The 21,349-nt window shown below is 48.1% G+C and overlaps 1 protein-coding gene and 1 non-coding gene across 2 annotated transcripts; one reads left to right on the top strand and one right to left on the bottom strand.

The window, feature by feature from the left end:
* Positions 1 to 388: 388 nt before the first annotated feature.
* Taldo1 (transaldolase 1) lies at positions 389 to 10,568 on the bottom strand. Its single transcript, XM_031388837.1, has 8 exons — positions 10,399 to 10,568; positions 6,505 to 6,628; positions 4,499 to 4,606; positions 2,774 to 2,905; positions 1,493 to 1,668; positions 1,140 to 1,337; positions 901 to 1,046; positions 389 to 602 (listed from the first exon to the last, which is right to left on the bottom strand). Exons 1-8 carry the CDS (start codon positions 10,493 to 10,495, stop codon positions 570 to 572), a joined length of 1,014 nt encoding a protein of 337 aa, XP_031244697.1. The 5' UTR covers positions 10,496 to 10,568; the 3' UTR covers positions 389 to 569.
* A 3,870-nt stretch (positions 10,569 to 14,438) lies between these two features.
* On the top strand, positions 14,439 to 14,570 carry LOC116104372. The gene has a single exon (XR_004123874.1). It is a non-coding gene; the product is annotated as a small nucleolar RNA SNORA17 (small nucleolar RNA).
* The last annotated feature ends 6,779 nt before the right edge of the window (positions 14,571 to 21,349 follow it).

Genomic DNA, 21,349 nt, shown 5'->3' with positions numbered 1-21,349 from the left:
ACCTGGCTACACTAGACAAAGCACTTGGGTGAAGGGAATAAACTGCTGGACTGACTTGGGCAGTGTAAAGGCCAGGCTCTGTAGCACTCTGGTCAGCTCTTGGCCCCCAGGAGCAGAGCCAAGCATTTATCTTCCAATTTTGCTAGTGCTCCCTCTAAGACCAAGCAGGGCATAGGGACACCAGGGTTGGACAGAGTCCCAGTACCAAAATCAATGACTTCTGCCATCTCACGTCCCAGCTGTGGTGCAGTGGGGCTTAGAAGAGGGAGGTGAGGGTCACATCGCCTACATCATGCTGATGGCCTGGAGTTCATCTCCCAGTCTCAGCCAACACGGGGACAAATGGTACTTAGGCGGGTGGTGACAAAGACGGTGAAATGAAACAGCATAGGAAAAGCAACTGCTTTAATGAATTAGACAAAATTTCACATAAAATCAGAATCCTATGATCCATCCCTTCTCCAATCACTAAAAAATGCAAGATTCATTCGTCACCAGCCATGTGCAATTAGGACCCAGCTCAAAGGCAGTGCAGGTCTGGGGTCCAGCCTCAGGTGCTGCATGCTGCACTACTTCCCATTCTCAGCGCTGAACATTCGTTCCTGGAAATGAGCAGAGCAAGAGTCATGGGAGCACCCCAGCCAAGACCCACCAAGGTCCCAGGTCTCAAGAAAAAAACACATTCATACCGCCCTCCCGTTTGTGTGTGTGTGTGTGTGTGTGTTAAAGGCCTGTGCTAGCATTCCTGGCCCACGCTACTGAACATGACCCTCTTGCCTCACTCTCCAAAGTGATGGGACTATAGATGTATGTCACCATGCCAGGCTAGTGCAGTAACTTTTAACTCTGCCCCCGGGTGAAGGAAAAGACCCAAAGCTGCCCACCCACTCAGGAACTCACCGTGAGCATCCGCTCCAACTTTATGGCATCAGCAGCAAATTTGCGGATCCCATCGGAGAGCTTCTCCACAGCCATTTGATCCTCATTGTGCAGCCAACGGAAGGCCTTCTCGTCCAGATGTATCTTCTCCAAGTCACTGGTCTGGGCTAGGGGATACCACAGCTCTCCATGCCTGCCTTACCCTTGGACTTAAGCTATCTCCCATCCCCATCAGGACTAGTGCTCACCCCTGGCCTTACCCGCTTTGACAGAAAGCGTAGGTGCCAGCTTGCTATTATCCTTGAGCAGCTCACCCAGGAGCTTCGGAGAGATGGTGAGGAAATCACAGCCTGCCAGTGCTTTGATCTCACCCGTGTTACGGAAGGAGGCGCCCATGACAATGGTCTTGTAGCCAAACTTCTTGTAGTAGTTGTAGATTTTGGTGACACTCTTCACCCCTGGAGGAGACCCACGCATGTTCCAGGATGGCACTAGAGCCGTCCTGAGCTGCTGTCCAACCCCACCCTGACTTGGTTCCCCTAGTCCTACTCCTCAACACAGGAGTTTCCCTGCCCCCCACCCCCAACCCCTGTGATCGGAAAGGGTAGCTCACCAGGGTCCTCCTGGGGCTCATAGGATTTCTTGTCTGTGTTTGCCACATGCCAGTCAAGGATGCGCCCCACAAAGGGAGAGATAAGTGTCACGCCCGCTTCTGCACAGGCCACAGCCTGGGCGAAGGAGAAAAGCAGTGTCATGTTGCAGTGGATGCCATGCTGCTCCTCCAGCTCCCTGTGGACAAGAGGGGCAGGGCGGCTGAGTGCAGCCTCAGGCTAAGCACTGGCACCCATGCTCCTCAATTGTGGGGAGCAGGAACAGGGCTGTGCACTGTTAAGAACAAGCCTGAGACTTAGCAGGGATGGGTCTGGACAAGGACTGACCAGGATTCCCTTCCTCAGGTCTATATTGCACAGCAGACAAAGGCAATATGTAGCTCTGAGGTCTACATCTGCTCCAGCATTATAACAGGGTCCCTTCCCTCTTAGAGTTCCTATGGGCTTTACTCCTAGGCTAGAAGTAGTGGGTCATTAACAAGGGTGATTGGGACCTAGTTCTGCCTGGAGTTACCCTGCAGCAAGCACAGTTTTTCTCCTTGGCCCAGTACTCTTGGGCCAAGTTCCCTTCCCAGGCGTGCTTCAGGGGTGTCTCTACCATGTGACTACTTCAGTATCTCAGCACAAGTGGAGTTTACACCATGCTGGCTCAGCAGAGGAGAGAGTCTCTGCCTATACTGACTACGTGACTCAGTCAGCCTACTTCTCTGCATCTCCCCAAGAAAAAAGAAAACCATGCCCGCACCAAAATGGATATAGGCCTGTGTCCGTGGCACTAATCTCAAACAGCCTCAAAGTGGTAACAGATCCAATGCCCGACAAGAGAAATATGCAAGGACATGATCCTATCACCTGCCTCTACTTATATGACATCCAGAAGAAACAAATGAAGAAAAATCAGTGGTTCTGGGCGGGGAAGGAGCCCGTGTGGGTAGACAGGAAGTGAGTCTCTCTATTGCCCAGTTACCCTGCACCAACCAGGACTGATAACCTGTAGGAGAGGCATCAGAGAGGAGGCTGACTCTTTCTGCCATTTTGCATTCTCTTCTACTCAGAGCACACTACGTGTATGATAATTTGTTAAAAACTTACATAAATTTAGGCCTCACTGCCCCTCACTGAGAACCAGTGATAGAAAGACACACCTCTTTAACCGGCAAGTAGCAGTCTGAGCTAACACTGGAGCAGAGCCCAGGCTTCTTTCAAGGACCCCCAGAAACTGGTTCTTGCTGCTCAGGGGCAGAAACAGAATCTGAAGCTGCCTCCATGCAGGGGACACTTACTTTCCAGCCTGAATTCCCTCCCAGGTTGATGATAATTTGATGAGAATTCTGTCTTTGTTGATTCCAGCTTCTTTGTAAAGCTCAATGAGGCGCCTGGCTCGGGCCACCATTGCATCCTTATCAAAGGAAAGCCTGCAAGACAGGGAGCATGTCAGAGCATGTCAGATCACATCAGTATCCTACAGCTGAGTGGCTCACCGGCAAACCCTTCCCCTACTTCCTCTGGAATCAGCAACTTGAGACCTGATTTCAGAAGCAGGTGAGCTAGCCAAACCTTGTAACCAGCACTCAGGAGACTGAGACAGGAGAATCACAAGTTCAAGATCAGCCTGTGGTACACATGACACTGCTGCTCTCGCAGAGGGCCCAGGTTTGGTTCCCAGCATCCATATGGCAGCTCACAACATTGTGTAACTCCAGTTCCAGAGGATCTTATGCCCTCTTTGCCCTCCACCAGCATCAGGCACATATGTGGTATAAATACATCACGTAGACAAATACTCATACACATAAAAGTAAATAACATTTTGAAAAAGAGACTTTGGTCTTAAAAAAACAAACAGAAAAATGGGTTCATGGATATGCTGAGTTGGTCAAGCATTGCCTGTCACGTACAAAGCCCAAATCCCCAACATCACATGAACTAAGTATGTTGGTGCACTTGTGAAATTCCAGCAGGTTAGGACAGGAGGACCACAGCATCACGGTCATTCTCAGCTACATAGTAAGGCTATGGTCAGTTGAGGCTATATGAGACTCTGTCTCAAAACAAATTAAGAGGACCTAGGTTTAATTCCCAGTATCCATTTGGTGGCTTACAACTGTCTATAACTTCAGTTCCAGGGGATCCAACACCCTCTCAGGTTTCCAAAGGCTCTTCATGTACCTGACACACATGCAGACAAAACACTCATACACATTAAATAACGAAAACAACAACACATAAAGTAAAAATAGCTGGGCAGTGGTAGCACATGCCTTTAATCCCAGCACTTGGGAGGCAGAGGCAGGCGGATTTCTGAGTTAAGGCCAGCCTGGTCTACATGAGTTCCAGGACAGCCAGGACTACACAGAGAAACCCTGTCTGGAAAAAAATAAAATAAACAAACAAAATAAAATAAAATAAAATAATTATAAAAAAATTTTTAAAAGCCAGATGGTGGTGGCACATGCTTTTAATCTCTCAGCACTTGGGAGGCAGAATAGGTGGATTTCTGTGAGTTTGAGGCCAGTCTGGTCTACAGAGCAAGTTGCAGGACAGCCAAGGCTATACCACAGAGAAATCCAGTCTTAAAAAACAAAATAAAACAATTAAAAAAAGCAAATTGCCAGACTTATTGGCACATGCTTTTAATCCTAGCACACGGGAGGAAAAGGCAGGTGGATCTCTCTGAGTTCAAAGGAAGCCAACTTGGTTTACACGGTGAATCCTAGGACAGCCAGAGCTACACAGTGAGACTCTGTCTTGAAAACACAAAAAAATTAACAACAAAGAGACCAAATTTCTGGACCCCTTAGTACAAATATATTTTCATAAGACACAGACTCAAGCCCAGCCATTAGTCAGAGAGCTCCAGGCCATCAGTTTTATACAGTCCTCCAACAGAATGTGTATTACAACACCAAGTGATTGTGAGGAATCTCAAGGGCAAACTGATGCCACCAGGAACCTGACCCCCCCCCCCCCCCCCCCCCCCCCCCCCCCCCCCACTCTACCCAACATACCTTGCATCAACTTCTGTGGACACACGGCCTGGAATCTTCTTTAGTATTTCTGCTCCAAACAGGACAAAAAGTTTATCAATGGCATTTTTAATCTGCTCCTCTTGTGGCCTGAATTCAGAAGGGAAAGTTGTGTTAGAAACTCTGAAGCCTTTGGGGTAACCTGTAAGACCAATTCTGACTCTTGCTGATCAATCTTTCCCTTCACCCTCCCCAGGATGGGTATAAAAGCACATGCTACTTTGTTTGTTTTATTTTGTTTGAGACAGGGTCTCCCTATTAGGCTCTGACTGTCCTGGAACTCACTACTATAGAGCAGGCTAGTCTCAAACTCACTAAGCGGATGCTACTAGTTGCAGGACTCTAAGGGCAGAAGCAGGAAGGTTCCAAGTTTAAGGCCAGCCTGGGAAAAAGGAAGACAGGCAGGCAGTCCCAAAACAAACCACTGTTTTATTATAGTGAACCAGCTATCCCATAAACTATGACATCTTAAACATTTCAAGTTTACTGTTCAACAGCATTAAATTATATTGTTGGGAATCACACCATCGTCTTCAAAACTAACTCTCTCTCTCTCTCTCTCTCTCTCTCTCTCTCTCTCTCTCTCTCTCTCTCTCTCTCTCTCACTCTGAGACAGGGCTTCTCTGTATAGTCCTGGCTATCCTAAAACTCAATTTGTGACAAGGCTGGCTTCCAACTCAGAGATCTGCCTGCTTGTGCCTCCTGAGTTTAAAAGTGTACACCACTATCTTTCATCTTTCAGACTAAACTCTATTCTTTGGCATTTGCATAAAATTATCTTTTTATGCAACCACAAGAAACAATACTCCCAAGAAAGGAGAATGAGATGGCAACTAACTTGATTTGACCACAGATTATTTACAGTATAAAATTATCACACCATACCTCATAAATATGTGCAATTAGCATATCAAAAAGAACTACACGTTTATGACCCATGTGATAATGTGGAAGAATTAAAACTATAGGAACAAGAAAAAGATTAGAGGCCCCCACAGTGACACACAATGTTATCTGAGCACTTGAGAGCAGGCATGCTTAAAAGTATCCTGGTTACATAGTAATGCCTGGTGTCTAATACAAACAAGAAAGAAGTCGAGGACACAGACAAGGAAGTAGAGAGGATCAGAGATTGTGGTAATGACTATCCCAATACACACTTTATTAAAATCCGTTAGACTTGTTAAAAAATAATGGCAAAAGCCGGGCAGTGGTGTTGCATGCCTTTAATTCCAGCACTTGGGAGGCAGAGGCAGGCAGATTTCTGAGTTCAAGGCCAGCCTTCCTGTCTCAAAAAAACCAAAAAAAAAAAAAAAAAAAGTAATGACAGCTGGGCAAGGTGGTACATCCCTCTAATCTCAGCACGCAGGAGGCAGAGGCAGGTGGATCTCTATGAGGCCAGACTGGTCTAAATAACATTCAGGGGGCTGGTGAGATGGCTCAGCGGGTAAGAGCACTGACTGCTCTTCCAAAGGTCCTGAGTTCAAATCCCAGCAACCACATGGTGGCTCACAACCACTCATAATGAGATCTGACGCCCTCTTCTGGTATGTCTGAAGACAGCAACAGTGTACTTACATATAATAACAAATAAATCTTTAAAAAAAAAAAAGTACATTTAAAAAAAAAAAAATAACATTCAGGATCTCCATGGCTACATAGAGACTCTGTCTCCAAAAACCAAACTAAATGAACAAATGAATCAATCAATCAATGAACCAATGAAAGAATCAATCATTCAATCAATAAAACAAAACAAATCAAAACAAAATCCTAACCAAACAAAAACAAAAAACTGAAGAAAGTAACAACAACCAGAAAGCGAAGCGTAGCTGCCAGAACTGTTGAGCCTGTCAGAGGCTGGAGCCTGGAAGTTCCTGAATGTTCTACATCTCAGCTGGACGTGTTCATATCGGGAAGACTCGGAGCCATGGAGACACAGTGAGTGAGGAGTGGGATCTTCTCAGCTCTCCATCAGCCATACTCACCCACCCAGCTTCTTGCCGTAGGCAATGGCCTCCTCCACCAGCTCCTGGTAGGCAGGCATCTGAGCTGCAGCCAGGATCAGGGATGGGTTGGTGGTGGCATCCTGGGGCTTGTACTCATCGATGGCTAGGAAAGAAATTTTCATACGCAGATGGGATGGTTAATCTTGTCTGCTGGAATGGACCAAGAAGCATCCGGATCTAGTTACCTCTGGCTTGTCTGTGTTTCTAAGAGGATAGCTAAGGGATAGCCTATCCTATAGACTAGAGGTCCTAGCTTGCTAGCAGACATCCTCTCCCTGTTTCCTGTCTGCCATGAGAGGAGCTCCTCTGCTTTATCTGTGCTCTCTCCATCACGATGGACTGAAACCTTAGGAACTCTGGGACAAAACAAATCGTCCCATCTTACATCCTTCTCTCGGTGTTTGTCACAGCGACCAAAAACAGCTATTACCAGAGATGGAAAACGGTGCCCTGCAGCGATCCCAAGTGGATCACAGTGACAATACTCACAGCAGTTTCAGAGGCTGGCCACAAGACAGCCTTCAAGACGAAGACAGTACTCAGCCCACATACGTGAGCTGGCCACAGCCGCACAGACTATGATCCTAGCTCAGATGGCTGAGGGCTTAAGGTCAGCTTGGGTTACAGAGCAAGACCTTGTCACAAAAGAACACACCAGAAGCTTGGTGCGGTGGCACCTGGCTTTAATCCCAACACTCTGGAAGCAGACACAGGTCTTGTGTCTTGAAATCTGTGAGTTCAAGGCCTGCTTTGTCTACAATCAGGACTACATAGTAGGATTATGTCTCAAAATAAAACAAACAAACAAACCAATTCGGTATGTGATTTTTTTTTTCTTTTCTAAACTTGCAACATTTTAAATAGTAAAATTTAAAAAACAAGCCAGAGTTTGAGGTCAGCTTGGTCTACACAGCAGGTTCCAGGCTAGCCAGGCCTACACAGTGAGACCCTATCTAACAAAACAAAACAAACAAGCAACAACAACAAAAACTAAGCACCCTAGAACGATCATTCCCCATAAGAGCTCATTTGCAGTGACTAGGATTGGAACTATGAGGATGCTGGAAGAACATGCTCCACTACTGCCCAACAGCCAGCAGGGGGTGCTCTAGCCCTAGACCACTGGCAGACATGCTCTCTGTGTGTGTGGGGGGGAGGGGGGAACACAGTGAGCATATTATGCCCAGTTGTTTTGGCTCTTTTAACATATTGGTTTTTTTTTTTCCTCAGGAATTCAGAAAAGCCAACGAGGTGTGACTTGGCCCCAATCACCTCAGTTATCAAAATGAACAAGCACATGGACAGCGGATGCACAGATGTCCAGTTACCAGGACAGGAGGACATGAGCTTGCCTAACTTTTTAAAAATGCAGTGATGGCACACACCTTTAATCCCAGCACTTGGATTTCTGGTCTACAGAGTGAGTTCCAGGACAGCCAGGGCTACACAGAGGATAAACCCTGTCTTGGAAACCCCCCCCCCACCAAAAAAAAACCTTTTTCTTTTCCAGACCAACATACCAGGATCCTATATAGCTAACACTACAGGGTCATCTCAGACTTGTAGTCCTCCTGCCCTGCTCCCCAGCGTTAGGATAATATTATAGGTCTGCACCACCATGCACATAACATCTTTTTTGGTTTTTCGAGACAGGGTTTCTCTGTGTAGCCCTGGCTGTCCAGGAACTCACTCTGTAGACCAGGCTGGCCTCAAACTCAAAAATCTGCCTGCCTCTGCCTCCTAAATGCTGGGATTAAAGGTGTGTGCCACCACTGCCTGGCGCACATAACGTCTTTTGATAACAACAACAGGATAGTTCTGTGTCCTCACGGTGCTAGCATAAGTCTACAAGTTATGAAACAGCTGCAGAGATAACCAGAGCAGGCCAGCCTGCAGGCAGTGCAACGCATGGCTCATTCTGGTGTCTTGCTTCCTGATTTGGACATCACTAGGGAAACTGGGCAAAGGGTGTATGGGCTACTTTTGCAACATCTCAGGAGTCTGAGGTTATTTCAAAATAAGTAGGGGAAAATGTGCTCTGCAGGGGTGTTGGCTGAGGTGTGAATTCTCTGAAGGGTGCACAGGAAACATTGCTTTTATCATATAAAACTACAGACCCCAGGCTGGAGACACAGTTCACTGGTAGGGTACCTGTTCTAGCAGGTGTGATGGCTGAGCCTGATCCCTATCCTTCCCCTACAGATGAGCATTAAGGCCCAAAGACCCTGAGGTTCAGAGGAAAATGAGGGGGTCAAAAGTCCTGAAAATTCAACTTTCTTTTTTCTTTTCTTTTTTTGTTTTTGAGACAGGGTTTCTCTGTATATCCCTGGCTGTCCTGGAACTCACTCAGTAGACCAGGCTGGCCTCGATCTCAGAAATCCACCTGCCTCTGCCTCCCAAGTGCTGGAATTAAAGGCATGCACCACCACTGCCCAGCTGAAAATTCTATTTTCAGGAGTATGTGATACTCAAGGAGTGAAGAACCCCCATGAGAGCTGGGCAGGGGTGGTGCACAATGTTGATTCCAACACTTAGGAGGCAGAGGCAGGCAGATCTCTGTGAGTTCGAGGCCAGCCTGCTCTACAAATCAAGTTCCAGAAAAGTCAGGGCTATACAGAGAAACCCTGTCTTCAAACAAACAAGCAAACACCAAAAGAAGCCTTCACTATCAAACAGACTTTGTATCTGACATAGTGTTTACAATTATTTAACTTGTTTTAAGCTACACTATCAATGAATGTGCTTTTTCTTGTTTGAGACAGGCTCTCACTATGTAGCTCAGGCTTGCATGGAACCATGTAGACCAGGCTGGCCTCGAACACATAAAGACGTGCCTGCCTCTGCCTCCCAAACGCAGGCAGGCATTCGCTCTCTTCATAAACATTAGCCGGTAAACTCTGCACTCCATACACGTTGGGAAAACCTCAGGACTTCCCAGATGGATTTCTGAAAGCTCTCTGACAAACATAGCTTGTGTCAGATTGGTTTGCTATTAGACCCACATCAAGTCTGTTCTTTATATCTGAGCAGCCCAAATATGCCTAATCACTCTCTCTGACTCTCTGAGATAAACAATGCACTTACTCATGAGGAATTAAACCCTGTTTCTCAAGTCACCGTGAGAAAGCAGAAAAGAGCAGAAGGTGCTTTTGTACTGGGCTCACACGGAGCATTTCCTGAAGGTCTCTTTCTCACGGCACATGTGAGATCACCTACACCACTCTACGAGGTTGAGAGCTAGACTAACTGCACAAGCCTTTCCACTTATGTTTTCCGAGTTCCCACCACGTCCCGGAAAATCTGAGTACTGAAGCAGCGCATGGTGGCACTGCCTGATCCAGCACTAAGCTAAGACAGAAGGATTACCAGGAGTTCCAGGACAGCCTGGGCTACACTGCGAGACCCTGTCTCAAAAGAAAAGGAAGTTTGACAATGATAACCATTTGATTTAGTGTGTGCATCTGGTCTGACTCCAGCCATGCTGTGTACTGCCCACAGACAGTAAGCAGGTGCACGTGGAAAACCAGTGCAATAGGCTGCGAAAAGCAGATGGTGTCCAGAGAAGCCGTCCTAGTCTTGCAGACCGAACTGGCTCCAAAGTTGAGCCTTGTGTCATCATAGGGAATTGGGGGTGGGGGTGGGGACACCCGGGGTCAGGGAGACTTTCTCGGACTATCTCCATCCACCGAGGTTTCGCGCCGGGTTCCCAGGATCACCAGTAGCCCAGGGTTTATTGATCCTTGAAGGTTCCGCAAACTCACCAATCCCGGCTCCAGCGTCCGCGAGGCCCCGCCCCTGGCACCCACACCGGTGCTGGTTCTAAAATTGGGGGCACAGCAGCTTTTTATGAGCCCATGCGCCGCGCCCTCTTACCGTTGAAATCACCCGTGTCGGCCACCACGGTGGTGAACTGCTTGAGCTGGTCCAAGGCGGACTCCATCCTCTGGCGCTTTACCGGGGACCCCGACATGGCGAAACGCGTACAGCTGAGGCGGTAGCTGGTGCGTGCTAACCCACAATGCCCCGCGCGTCCTGGCCAATCAGAGCAAAGCTAAATGAAGCCAGAAGACGAGCCCCGCCCATGTACTTGGAGACCTTGCCATAGACCACGCCTGCTGTCCCGAGTTCTCTTCCTTAGTAGCGCCTGCTTATTTCGTACCAGTTCAAGAAGAATGGAACCGAGTCGTCTTACCTCTCTAGAGCTCGAATGCGTAGAATGAACAGACAACGGGTTCTACAGAGACGCGCGCCTCAGACCCAAACGGCTTGCGGATGGATGAGACTCTGCAGCGCTCTCGCTCCAGACCCATGATAATCCTTGAGCGGGTCCTTGCCTTCAACTGTGCGTGTTCTATCTCCCCCTCGGTGGAACCTCGAAGTTCACCCTTTCTCCAGCTGTGGGACACCCCTACTCCCAATTTAGGGACTGGGAGCTGCGCCCTCCCTCCGCCGATCGTGATAAGGCAACCTCGGTGCAGCCCCTGCCTACAAGCAGACAAGCTGAAGCGCAGTCTGAGAATCCTACAGGTGTATGGCCTCCTGGGCAACTTCTGGCAAAGCCACCAGTTTCTGCTTCCCAGATGGAGTGGTTCTGGTGTTGCCTTAAGCTGCTGGGTGACCCCTCCCCTTGCCCATGACTTTGCATCTCCCCTGGAAGTCTGTCCCGAATAAGCAGCAGTTTGAGGAAGTTGAGATGGGGACTGTCGCAACTTCAGTCATTAATAAGAATGCCAGACAGAGGCGGGCAGATTTCTGAGTTCGAGGCCAGCCTGGTCTACATAGTGAGTTCCAGGACAGCAAGGGCTACACAGAGAAACCCTTTCTCGAAAAAAAACAAAAAAGCCGAGCAGTGGTGGCGCACTTTAATCCCAGCACTTGGGAAGTAGAGGCAGGTGGATCTCTGAGTTGGAGGCCAGCCTGGTCTACAGAGTGAGTTCCAGGACAACCAGGGCTACACAGAGAAACCCTGTCTTTTTTTTTTTTTTTTAAGATTTATTTATTTATTTTATGTGTATGAGTACACTGTAGCTGTACAGATGGCCATGAGCCATTATGTGGCTGCTGGGAATTGAACTCAGGATGGCCCTGGCCCGCTCTCTCTGGCGTAATACACTGTAGCTGTCTTCAGAGGAACCAAAAGAGGGCGTCAGATCTCATTACGGGTGGTTGTGAGCCACCATGTGCTTGCTGGGATCCGAACTCAGGACCTTTGGAAGAGCAGTCAGTGCTCTTACCCACTGAGCTATCCTCTCCAGCCCGAGAAACCCTGTCTTGAAAAAAAAAAAAAAAAAGGCTGCAGAATTAGGAAGGCTGAGAACCTTTCTGCTAGAAGGTTAGGCTAACTGAAGGGGACTCCACCTATGGAGCTTTCAGGAAGTCACCAACCTATCCTGGGATGGTCATTGTTGGTGAAGCATTTGTTTGTGTCACCCCTGCTCCTGTAAGACCAATCATTTACTCGTTCACCAAGGTGAACTGGGATTTGATTGTTCCTTTGATCTGTTATCAGTGCCCTAATTGGGGTAAATGTTTGCTCATATCTGTTGAGACAATTATTGCTTTGAGTTGAAGGATTATCTCCCATCTACCCTTCCCCTGTAGGGTTCCAGTGACAAAAAATAAAGTTTGATTCTACCAGAGTTCCCCTTGGGGAAGCAATGAGTTTATTGGTTGTTTTGTTTTTGTTTTTGTTTTTGTTTTTTGTTTTTTAAGATTTATTTAGGCTGGGCAATGGTGGCACAGGCCTTTAATCTCAGCACTTGGGAGGCAGGGGCAGGCGGATTTCTGAGATCGAGGCCAGCCTGGTCTACAGAGGGAGTTCCAGAACAGCCAGGGCTACACAGAGAAACCCTGTTTTTGAAAAGCCAAAACCACCACCAACAAAAAAAAACCACTGAACTAGAAGAAAAAAGAAAGAAAAAAGATTTAGCTCAGTATGGTGGCTCATTCCTATAATCTCAGTCCTTAGGTGACTGAGACAAGAGTACTACCATAAGTTTAAGGCCAGTCTGTACTCTATATGGATTTCAGGACAGCCTAAGTTGTAATGTACAGACTTTGGTATGAGGTGGCATGCCTTCTTAAGAAGTGGGACCCACCACATCTCTGTGAGGATGTTCCCAAACTACATGGAATAGAAGATATATTACAGTGTTTAGAGTAGTATGTAAGTGTGCTAGCTAGCTTTAAGTCAACCTGGCACATGCTAGAGTCATCTGAGAGAAGGAAGCCTCAACAGAGAAAATGCCTCCATGAGACTGGGCTATAGGCAACCCTGTAGGGTATTTTCTTAATGGGAGGGCCCAGTCCATTGTGGGAAGAGCTACCCTTCCCTGGTGGTCCTGGGTTCTATAAGAAAGCAGGCTGAACAAGCCAGTAAATAGCCCCTATATGGCTTATGCATCAGCTTCTACCTCCAGGTTCCTGCCCTGCTTGATTGAGTTCCTTACCCTACTCCTTCTGGTGATGAATAGTTATGTGAACTTCCGAGTGAGACAAGCCCTTTCCTCCCCAAGTCGCTTTTGGTTGTGGTGTCTTGACACAGCAATAATAACCTTAAGACAGTAAGGGGCGGAGTGAGGAACATGCTGAGGCACTGCCTCAGTGGGCTTTGCTGTAGAGCTGATGAGATATAAAACTGAGACTCAGGTTGTGGTGTCTCGACACAGCAATAATAACCCTAAGACAGTAAGAGGCGGAGTGAGGAGCATGCTGAGGCACCGCCTCAGTGGGCTTTGCTGTAGAGCTGATGAGATATAAAACTGAGACTCAGCTGTCTAGAATTTGGTCATGTTAGGGAAATGATATCTGGATATTGTCTTTCACACTAGCATCTGAACTGGTAGGAAAAGCAGGGGTGGGAGGGAGGGAGATAAAATGAGCAAAAAGGCTGAGGCCGGAGAGATGGCTCAGTGGTTTAAGAGCACTAGCTGCTCTTCCAGACAGACCTGGGTTCAATTCTCAGCACCCACATGGCCCCTCACAACTCTCTGTTGCTCGAATTCCAGGGGTCTGACGTCTTGACAGCCATGCAGGCAAACCACCAACGCACATAAAATAAAGACGAATAAACATTTTTTTTAAAAAAAATGAGCTAAAGCCATTGGCTCTGCTTTGCATGACTGGGGGAGGTGCAATGGGTAAGCAGTGTGAATTAACTCTGCTAAAGTTTTTCCCCTGGGAAGAATTAATGGGAAAGGGAGAGAGCAAGTTAGAAGTCATAGAAGATTCTACCTGTCAGAGCTCCGGGGGTTTAGATGGGGGACACGGGGTGGGGTGGGGTGGGGGAGGAGTCTTTAACTGTGCTCATTACAGAAAACCAATGGCCAGGGAATATTCTGCCTCTGAACTGGGAGAAGACTTTTAAAATAAGTGATGAGGGACTGAAGATATGCTCTTGCAGAGGGCCTGGGATTGGTTCCCAGTACCCACATGGTGGTTCACAACTGTAACTCCAACTCTAGGGTAACCTCTATAGGCTCCAGGAATATATATGGCACACATACATATATGCTGCCAAAACATTCATACACATAAAAATAAAAAATAAGGGGCTGGTGAGATGGCTCAGCGGGTAAGAGCACTGACTGCTCTTCTGAAGGTCCTGAGTTCGGATCCCAGCAACCACATAGTGGCTCACAACCACCCATAATGAGATCTGACACCCTCTTCTGGTGCTTCTGAAGACAGCTACAGTGTATTACACAGGAGCAAGCAGGGCCAGAACAAGCAGGGCAGGTAGAGGTCCTGAGTTCAATTCCCAGCACACATGATGGTAGCTCACGGCCATCTGTACAGCTACGGTGTACTCATACACGTAAAAAAAATAAATCTTTAAAAAAATAAAAAATAAAAATAAAAAATTTAAACAAATTAAATTTAAAATTTAAGTAAATAAAAAATTAAAATGTACCATTGTCCCCTAGGGACATTGCAGGTGTGGCTACTGTGCCACGTGTGTTTCTGTAGGTGGCAGAGAGGAGAGGGAACATCTAACTCTTAGTGTTCTGTCCTGTGAACATCTAAACGATTTGTAGCCTAACACTCTCTGAAAAATATCGAGCCTGAGACAGCCACCAGTCCGGCTCCAGGATACCCAGACAGGAGCTAGCCTGAGACAGCCACCAGACTAGAGGAACCCCGCCTGGGACCGTAGGCCTCAGGCAGGAGTGAGCCCAAGACAGATGATGACCCTCACATGGGACCTCTCAGGTGGCTGGGGCAAGGAACAAGCCTGAGACAACCACCCGACAGGTATCATGGGGCCCAGTGGGGGCTAGCCTGAGATGACCACCAGTCTGGAGCTGCACATGCCTAGGGATCCACTCCCACCTCCTGCTCAGTGCCATAATGCACGGGAGGGACATTGCAACCCTGAAACCACTCCTGAGATGGTCCCAGACACTCAGAGATCCCAGGCACCATTCGAAGGAGCAGGTGGATGGTGGAGAAATGAAGGAGAGGAAGAAGCAGAGGGATGTGGGTTCTGAGAGAAGGGGCAGGACTGGAGACTGGGTAGTAGTGGGGAACATCCTGTTGTGGGTGGCCAGTGATGCCACTTGGGACTATGGTGGTGAGGGGAGGTCCTGGTCTGGGCTACCATCAGGGCCACATCTGGGTTCATGTCCACAGGAGTCTGTTGCCACCAAGGGCCAGATGGATATCCCTGGTCTGGGCTTCTACCTGGGACATGTCAATGTCTGAGGGTTGTGCAGAGGTGGCCCAGCCCACTGCTGAAACTAAAGGTGAGCTAGCCCCAAAGGTATGAGCATGGTAGAACTGGCCCTGCCACTTATTTACCTCCTGTATGGTGGTGTGGACACGAGAGAGATACCCTCCTTCCCCCTCACCCCTTATCACCTGGGGCAGGTGGGAAACCTGGCCCTGGGATCATGAAAGCAGGAGAGGAGGCCCTGTCCCTCACCTAGGGAGCACAGTAGGGCAGACCTTGTTGGCAGAGGGGTAGGCAAGCAGGCCCCAAGAATGTGAACACGGGGAAGCTGGCCCTGCCGTTTGTCTGCCATGCAGTGACACAGGCAAAAGAGAGATGCCCCCCACCACCACCACCACACCTTCTGCCCATTATCACCTACTACAGGCAGAAGAGCAATGCCCTGCACCTTGCCTGGGCAGCACAGCAGAGTTGGCCCTGGACATGAGGGGTGAAGGTGAGCCAGCCTCCCAGGATGTAAATGCAGGAGAACTGGCCCTGTCTCTTTTCTGCTCTGCTGGTCTCCCCTCCCTAGTTCCTCACCTACTCTGACAGGCAAGAGCCCTGAGGTCAGGAGAATGGGAGAACTGGTCACATTCCTTACCAGCCGCATCACTTGGGAGGGTAGGCCCTGTGCCTCACTTAGGGTATAGCAGGAGAACCAGCCAGAGGCAGGAGCTGGAGTCAGCTCACAGCTGAGATACCTCTCAGGCCCAGATCCAGGGCTTTGGATTGGCCCATCCCAACATCTACCCCATGGATGAACTGCTGGAAAACATGAAGGAGCCAGTCCTATAGATCTAAAACTACAGGATTTCCATGACAAAGGGCACCAACAAGATATCCTAGAGGAGTCCCAGCCAGTGAGATTCCAGTGAGGTTACTGATAGAGTAACCAGAGGCCTCGTACCAGGCCAATGACTCATTGCAATGAACATTCGTAAGCCAAGAAATGTGCCGAGCAGTGGGGGCGCATGCCTTTAATCCCAGCACTTGGGAGGCAGAGGCAGGCAGATCTCTTGAGTTCGAGGCCAGCCTGGTCTATAGAGTGAGTTCCAGGACAGCCAAGGCTACACAGAGAAACCCTGTCTCGAAAAAAAGAAAGAAAGAAAGAGAGAGAGAGAGAGAGAGAGAGAGAGAGAGAGAGAGAGAGAGAGAGAGAGAAAGAAAGAGAGAAAAAGAAATGTGAACAAAAGGGTATGGTGCAGGACACACTGTGACACACTACAGCTTCCACAATGGGAATGTCTTTTCTCTGTTGATGGGGAGGCTGAAAGGGTGGAGGATGAGTATGAGGGGACAGGAAGGTGGGTGGGATTGAGGTACGTGATGTGAAATTCACAAAGAACCAATAAAAAGTTTAAAAACTTTTTTTTTATTTATTTATTAATTCTATGTAAGTACACTGTAGCTGTCTTCAGACACCCCAGAAGAGGGCGTCAGATCTTATTACGGATGGTTGTGAGCCACCATGTGGTTGCTGGGATTTGAACTCCGGACCTTCGGAAGAGCAGTCAGTGGTCTGAATTGCTAAGCCATCTCTCCAGCCCCTAAAAACTTTTTTTTTGTTTGTTTGTTTTCTAGACAGAGTTTCTCTGTATAGCCCTGGCTGTCCTGGAACTCACTCTGTAGACCAGGCTGGCCTCCAACTCAGAAATCTGCCTGTCTCTGCCTCCCAAGTGCTGGGATTAAAGGCGAGTACTACCACTGCCCGGCTTAAAGGTTTAAAATCTTTAAAATTTAAAACAAATTGGGCTGGAAAGATGACTCAGCGGTTAAGAGCACTCTGACTGCTCTTCCAAAGGTCCTGGGTTCAATACCCAGCAACCATGTGGTGGCTCACAGCCATCTTTAATGGGATCTGATGCCCTCTTCTGGTGTGTCTGAAAACAGCTACAGTGTACTCATATACATAAAGATAAATAAATAATTCTTTTTTAAAAAAATAAAATTTAAAATAAATTAACAAAAGTTTTTAAAAAGCAATAAAAGTTGCTTGGGTTGTAAGGTCGCGGGTATGGGGTATCAGTGTGGGGATGGGATCAGTCTGAGTGCTGCGAACACAGAGACTGTGTAATATTTCTGATCCTCCCTCCTTGAGACAAAAGCTGCATAATCTGAGGCCATACCAGAATAGTCAGTTTCTGAAGGGCTGCCTTATAGAAGTCACTAAGGACACTTGATCATTGCTGGCTGACGTGCCCGTGAATACCCAGTATTGGAGGAGAATAGAGCAAATCAGACGTGGGAGAGGTGGTGTTCCATGCCCAGTTTACCAGGTCAGATGTGATTCTCACTGGAGAGCTGAGAAAGAAGTTGACTCAGCAGGGGCCTTGGGATGTGTCTGTGGCTTTAGTAGCTCTGCAGAGCCCCACGTTGTGGGACATCTTTACAGGTAGGAAAGTCTCTGCTGGATTTGAATGACTGAGACTAGCATGTAAATCAGCTTTGTAAGGTGCTAAAGAACTCAAGAGGAAGCGAAAGAACAGGGACATTGTAGGGCCCTGGAGAGCAAATGTGTGGAAGCTTGTGTTGAGCTAGAGTCTCTGGGGGTAAGTTGACAGGAAGTCAAGTGAAGCCTGGAAGTTCACCAGGTGGGGGTGGGGGAGTGAGGGGGGGAGATTCCTGCTGTGCCTGATGCTGTGGAGGAAGACTTTGTGGGGTGTGGTCTGTCCCATCAGTTTTCCTAGGAGAGTGCCCAAAGTGACACTCAGCATACCCAGAGTCCATGTGTCAAGGTGAGGACTTACAGGTTCCATATTAATATGCAGATTATCTAAATTTGGGTGACTGTTGAGGTCAGGTGTGCCTTAGTTCCTGGCAGGGTCTAGAAATATCTGGGCAAGAGGGAAAGTAGTTAAGTGAGGAGCTGGAAGCAGGGCAAGTAAAAGGGTTGAGCTTGTCCCAGGGATGGGCAGTTACCTCCTCTGAGGGTTTGATGTGGGATTGTTGGCTCAGCCTAGGGTGGCTCACAGTGTGCTGGACCAGAGCTTGTCAAACACATGGAATCTCAGTGGCTGCAAGAGGCCTGAGCATAACCTCAAACAGAGTCACAACAGCCTACCCTGCCAGATCCCTCAAAGACAGAAAGATGCACAGTGCCCCAGCCTGAGGATGCAGGATAGCTCTCAGGGAACAATTATGTATTATAGAGAGCTAAATAAAGTAGTGTCCCATCTCCCCCACACTGTACAGCAATTGATTTAAAAAAAAAAACAAAAAAGGATCCTTTGTGCTTTATTGAACCTTTGTTTGTTCATTGTTTTATTTGGGGGGGGGGTGGAGTGGGGCGTAGAGCAGGGGTTGAGACACGGTTTCTCTGTGTATCCCTGGCTGTTCTGGAACTCACTCTGTAGACCAAGCTGGCCTCAAACTCAGAGATCTGTCTACCTCTGCTCCCCATGTGCTGGGATTAAAGGCATGTGCCACCATGGCTCACTGTTAGAAAATAAAAGCTCTTAAAGCTATGTGAATCCACTTAAAGAAGTGAAAATGGGGGCTGGAGACAGGGTAACTGAGAGGCCCCACTGCACTTTGTAGAGGGCCAGAATTTAGTTTCTAGCACCCATGTCAGGGTCAGGCATCTTCAGCTCCAAGGAGTACAGCACACACACACACACACCACATACACACAGCATTAAAAAGCAAAACAACAAAAAAAAAATTGTGTGTATGTGAGTGTGAGTAACTCAGTCCATACAAGGTACAAAGTACAGGTACAGCCGTGAACTCTCTCTCTCTCTCTCTCTCTCTCTCTCTCTCTCTCTCTCTCTCTCTCTCTCCCTCTCCCTCTCTTTTGGGTTTTTCGAGACAGGGTTTCTCTGTGTAGTTCTGGATGTCCTGGAACTCACTCTGTAGACCAGGCTGGCCTCAAACGAACTCCAGCCTTGAATTCTTAGAGGGGGAGAAAGAATGTAGGGGCTGGAGAAATGAGAAGTGTTGTGGAAATCTGCCCTACATGTAGAATATGGTTGTTGTCATCCGGAAACCAGAGCATTTGTGATTACCCAATCTGTATTCTCAGGGAGCTGGCTCTGTTAACATAGAAAGGTGGTGGTTATCAAACCTGCACCTGAGAGCGCAGCCATGCTCTCCCTCCCTTGCCCTTCCCAGATGCAGGGGCTTAAGTAGCTAGGAAATAGAAGGTTAACTAAAAGGGGGGCTCCATCCTTGCAGATTTGAGGACGTGGTCACCTACACTAGTGTGGGACTTTTGGGGTGATGCAACCATTTGGAGCCACCCCCAATCTGTAAGTGATCCCAATCAACTCATGGGTTTGCCAGTCTCTATTTGGGTAGAATCATTATTTGGGGGGGTCTGTTCTCAGTGTCCTCTCTGGGGTTAGTAGATGTTCATATTGCTCCAGCAGAAGTCCCACAACAAAGGTGGAGGGGCACACAGGGCTGGGATTGAGTTTGGAGGAGATAGCGGGCCGGCCATACAGGGCAGAAGAAGTGAGGTGGTGGCTGCTCAGGGGCTTCTCATTTACACGATCTCCTAGAAACAGAATGTAGAAGCCTCGATAGCCAGGAGGGAAACCCTGAGTTCAGCAGAAGCCCAGGCTTGTTTGGAGGTACACTCTCTGTGTGATGCAAGCCCACATCCTTCACCTTTTGGCCAAAGGAGCCTCAACATGCTCTCCTATCAGTTTGGAGCAAGCAGAGCTAACAAGTGGATGTGTCTAGCTCAGTTCCCACTCATCCTCCCCCTCTGGTGATGGTGGGGAGGTCAAGACAGAGTTTTTCCATGTATCCCTGACTGTCCTGGAACTTGCTCTGTACACCAGGCTGGACTTGAAGTCAAAGATCCTTCTTTTAAAGTGCTTTAAGAGTGCTCAGATTAAAGGTGGGCCCCACCACCTTCTGGCTTCATCTCTCCTTTTTTTGATACAGGGTTTTAGGTATTCCAGGCTAACCTCGAACTTGATATGTAGCTGAGGATGACCTTGAACTCCTGATAGCTCTGCCTCCACTTCCCAAGTGTTTGGGTAAATTTGTGCTACCACACTTGGCCCTCAGTTCCCTTTTGCAGAGGAAGGCAGAGGTGCTGTGTCAGAAAGGGAAGAGAGATCTTGCTGGGTGAGTCTGCCTGTCACTCAGAAACTTAACTGGTCAGGGTTGGACTGAGTAGAAGAAAGAAGTGCCTCAGGACTTCATACCTGACCCTTTTGCTTACTCAAGGAATCACCAGAATTGTTCTTCCCTTGAGCAGCCTGCTGTGAAGGAATCTTGATGCTCTGGTAACCCTAGAAGTTGCTGGAGCTGGTGGCACATTTGGGTTTACAAAGGTGACACTCCTGACCACGTGAAATCCTACAGCAATGAAGTGGCGCTTCCTTGGTTCTTAGTACATTGCCTGGCATACATCCCGTCTCTTGGCAGGCCACACTGCCTGCCACACAGCGCCAGTCACCAAAAGGATGACTGTGGAGAAGAAAGAGTTTATTCACAGGCAGCCTGGGTGGAGCTGGGAGAGCTCTGTGGGAGTCCTACATGCTGTCTTTTTGGCTTGGTTTTGTTTTTGGTTTTGAAGACAGGGTTTCTCTGTATAGTTCTAACTGTCCTGGAGCTCACTCCGTAGACCAGGCTGGCCTAGAACTCAGAAATCCACCTGCCTCTGCCTCCCAAGTGCTGGGATTAAAGGCGTGCACCACCACCGCCCGGCCACGCAAGTTGTCTTTTAACCTTTACATTTGCACCATGGCACAAACATGCGTGTATGTACACACACACACACACACACACACACACACACACACACACTGGCCTTTGAGATAGGTTAGATGGCAAGACGATTTAGTGGGTATAAAGTCACATACCACGAAGTCTGAGGACCTGAGATCAGTCCCCTGAATCCACACAGTGGAAGGAAAGAATTAATTCCTTCAAGCTGTCTTCTTACTCCCACCTGTATGCCACACCAAAGATCTTCTCTTACCACGTGCGCATACAAAATAAATAAGCTGGGTGTGGTGCCAAGTGGTTTTAATCCCAGCACTCAGGAGGCAGAGGCAGGTGGATCTCTGAGTTTGAGGCCAGCCTGGCCTCTATAGTGAGTTTCATGACAGCCAGGGCTATAGCAAAAAACTTTGACTCAAAACACAAAACGGGGGG

This window comes from Mastomys coucha, unplaced genomic scaffold (genome assembly GCF_008632895.1).
Source record: "Mastomys coucha isolate ucsf_1 unplaced genomic scaffold, UCSF_Mcou_1 pScaffold21, whole genome shotgun sequence".
NCBI lineage: Eukaryota > Metazoa > Chordata > Mammalia > Rodentia > Muridae > Mastomys > Mastomys coucha.
The sequence above is the reverse complement of the archived record's forward strand: the minus strand, read 5'-3'. Positions and strand labels throughout refer to the sequence as shown.

Excerpts from the sequence above, each read along its gene's own strand:
- Taldo1 (XM_031388837.1), bottom strand. The coding sequence starts at position 10,495 with ATGTCGGGGTCCCCGGTAAAGCGCCAGAGGATGGAGTCCGCCTTGGAC. Across the intron at positions 1,338-1,492 it reads TGAGCCCCAGGAGGACCCTG|GGGTGAAGAGTGTCACCAAA; the intron begins GTGAGCTACCCT and ends GGTCTCCTCCAG. Across the intron at positions 1,047-1,139 it reads TACGCTTTCTGTCAAAGCGG|CCCAGACCAGTGACTTGGAG; the intron begins GTAAGGCCAGGG and ends GGTATCCCCTAG.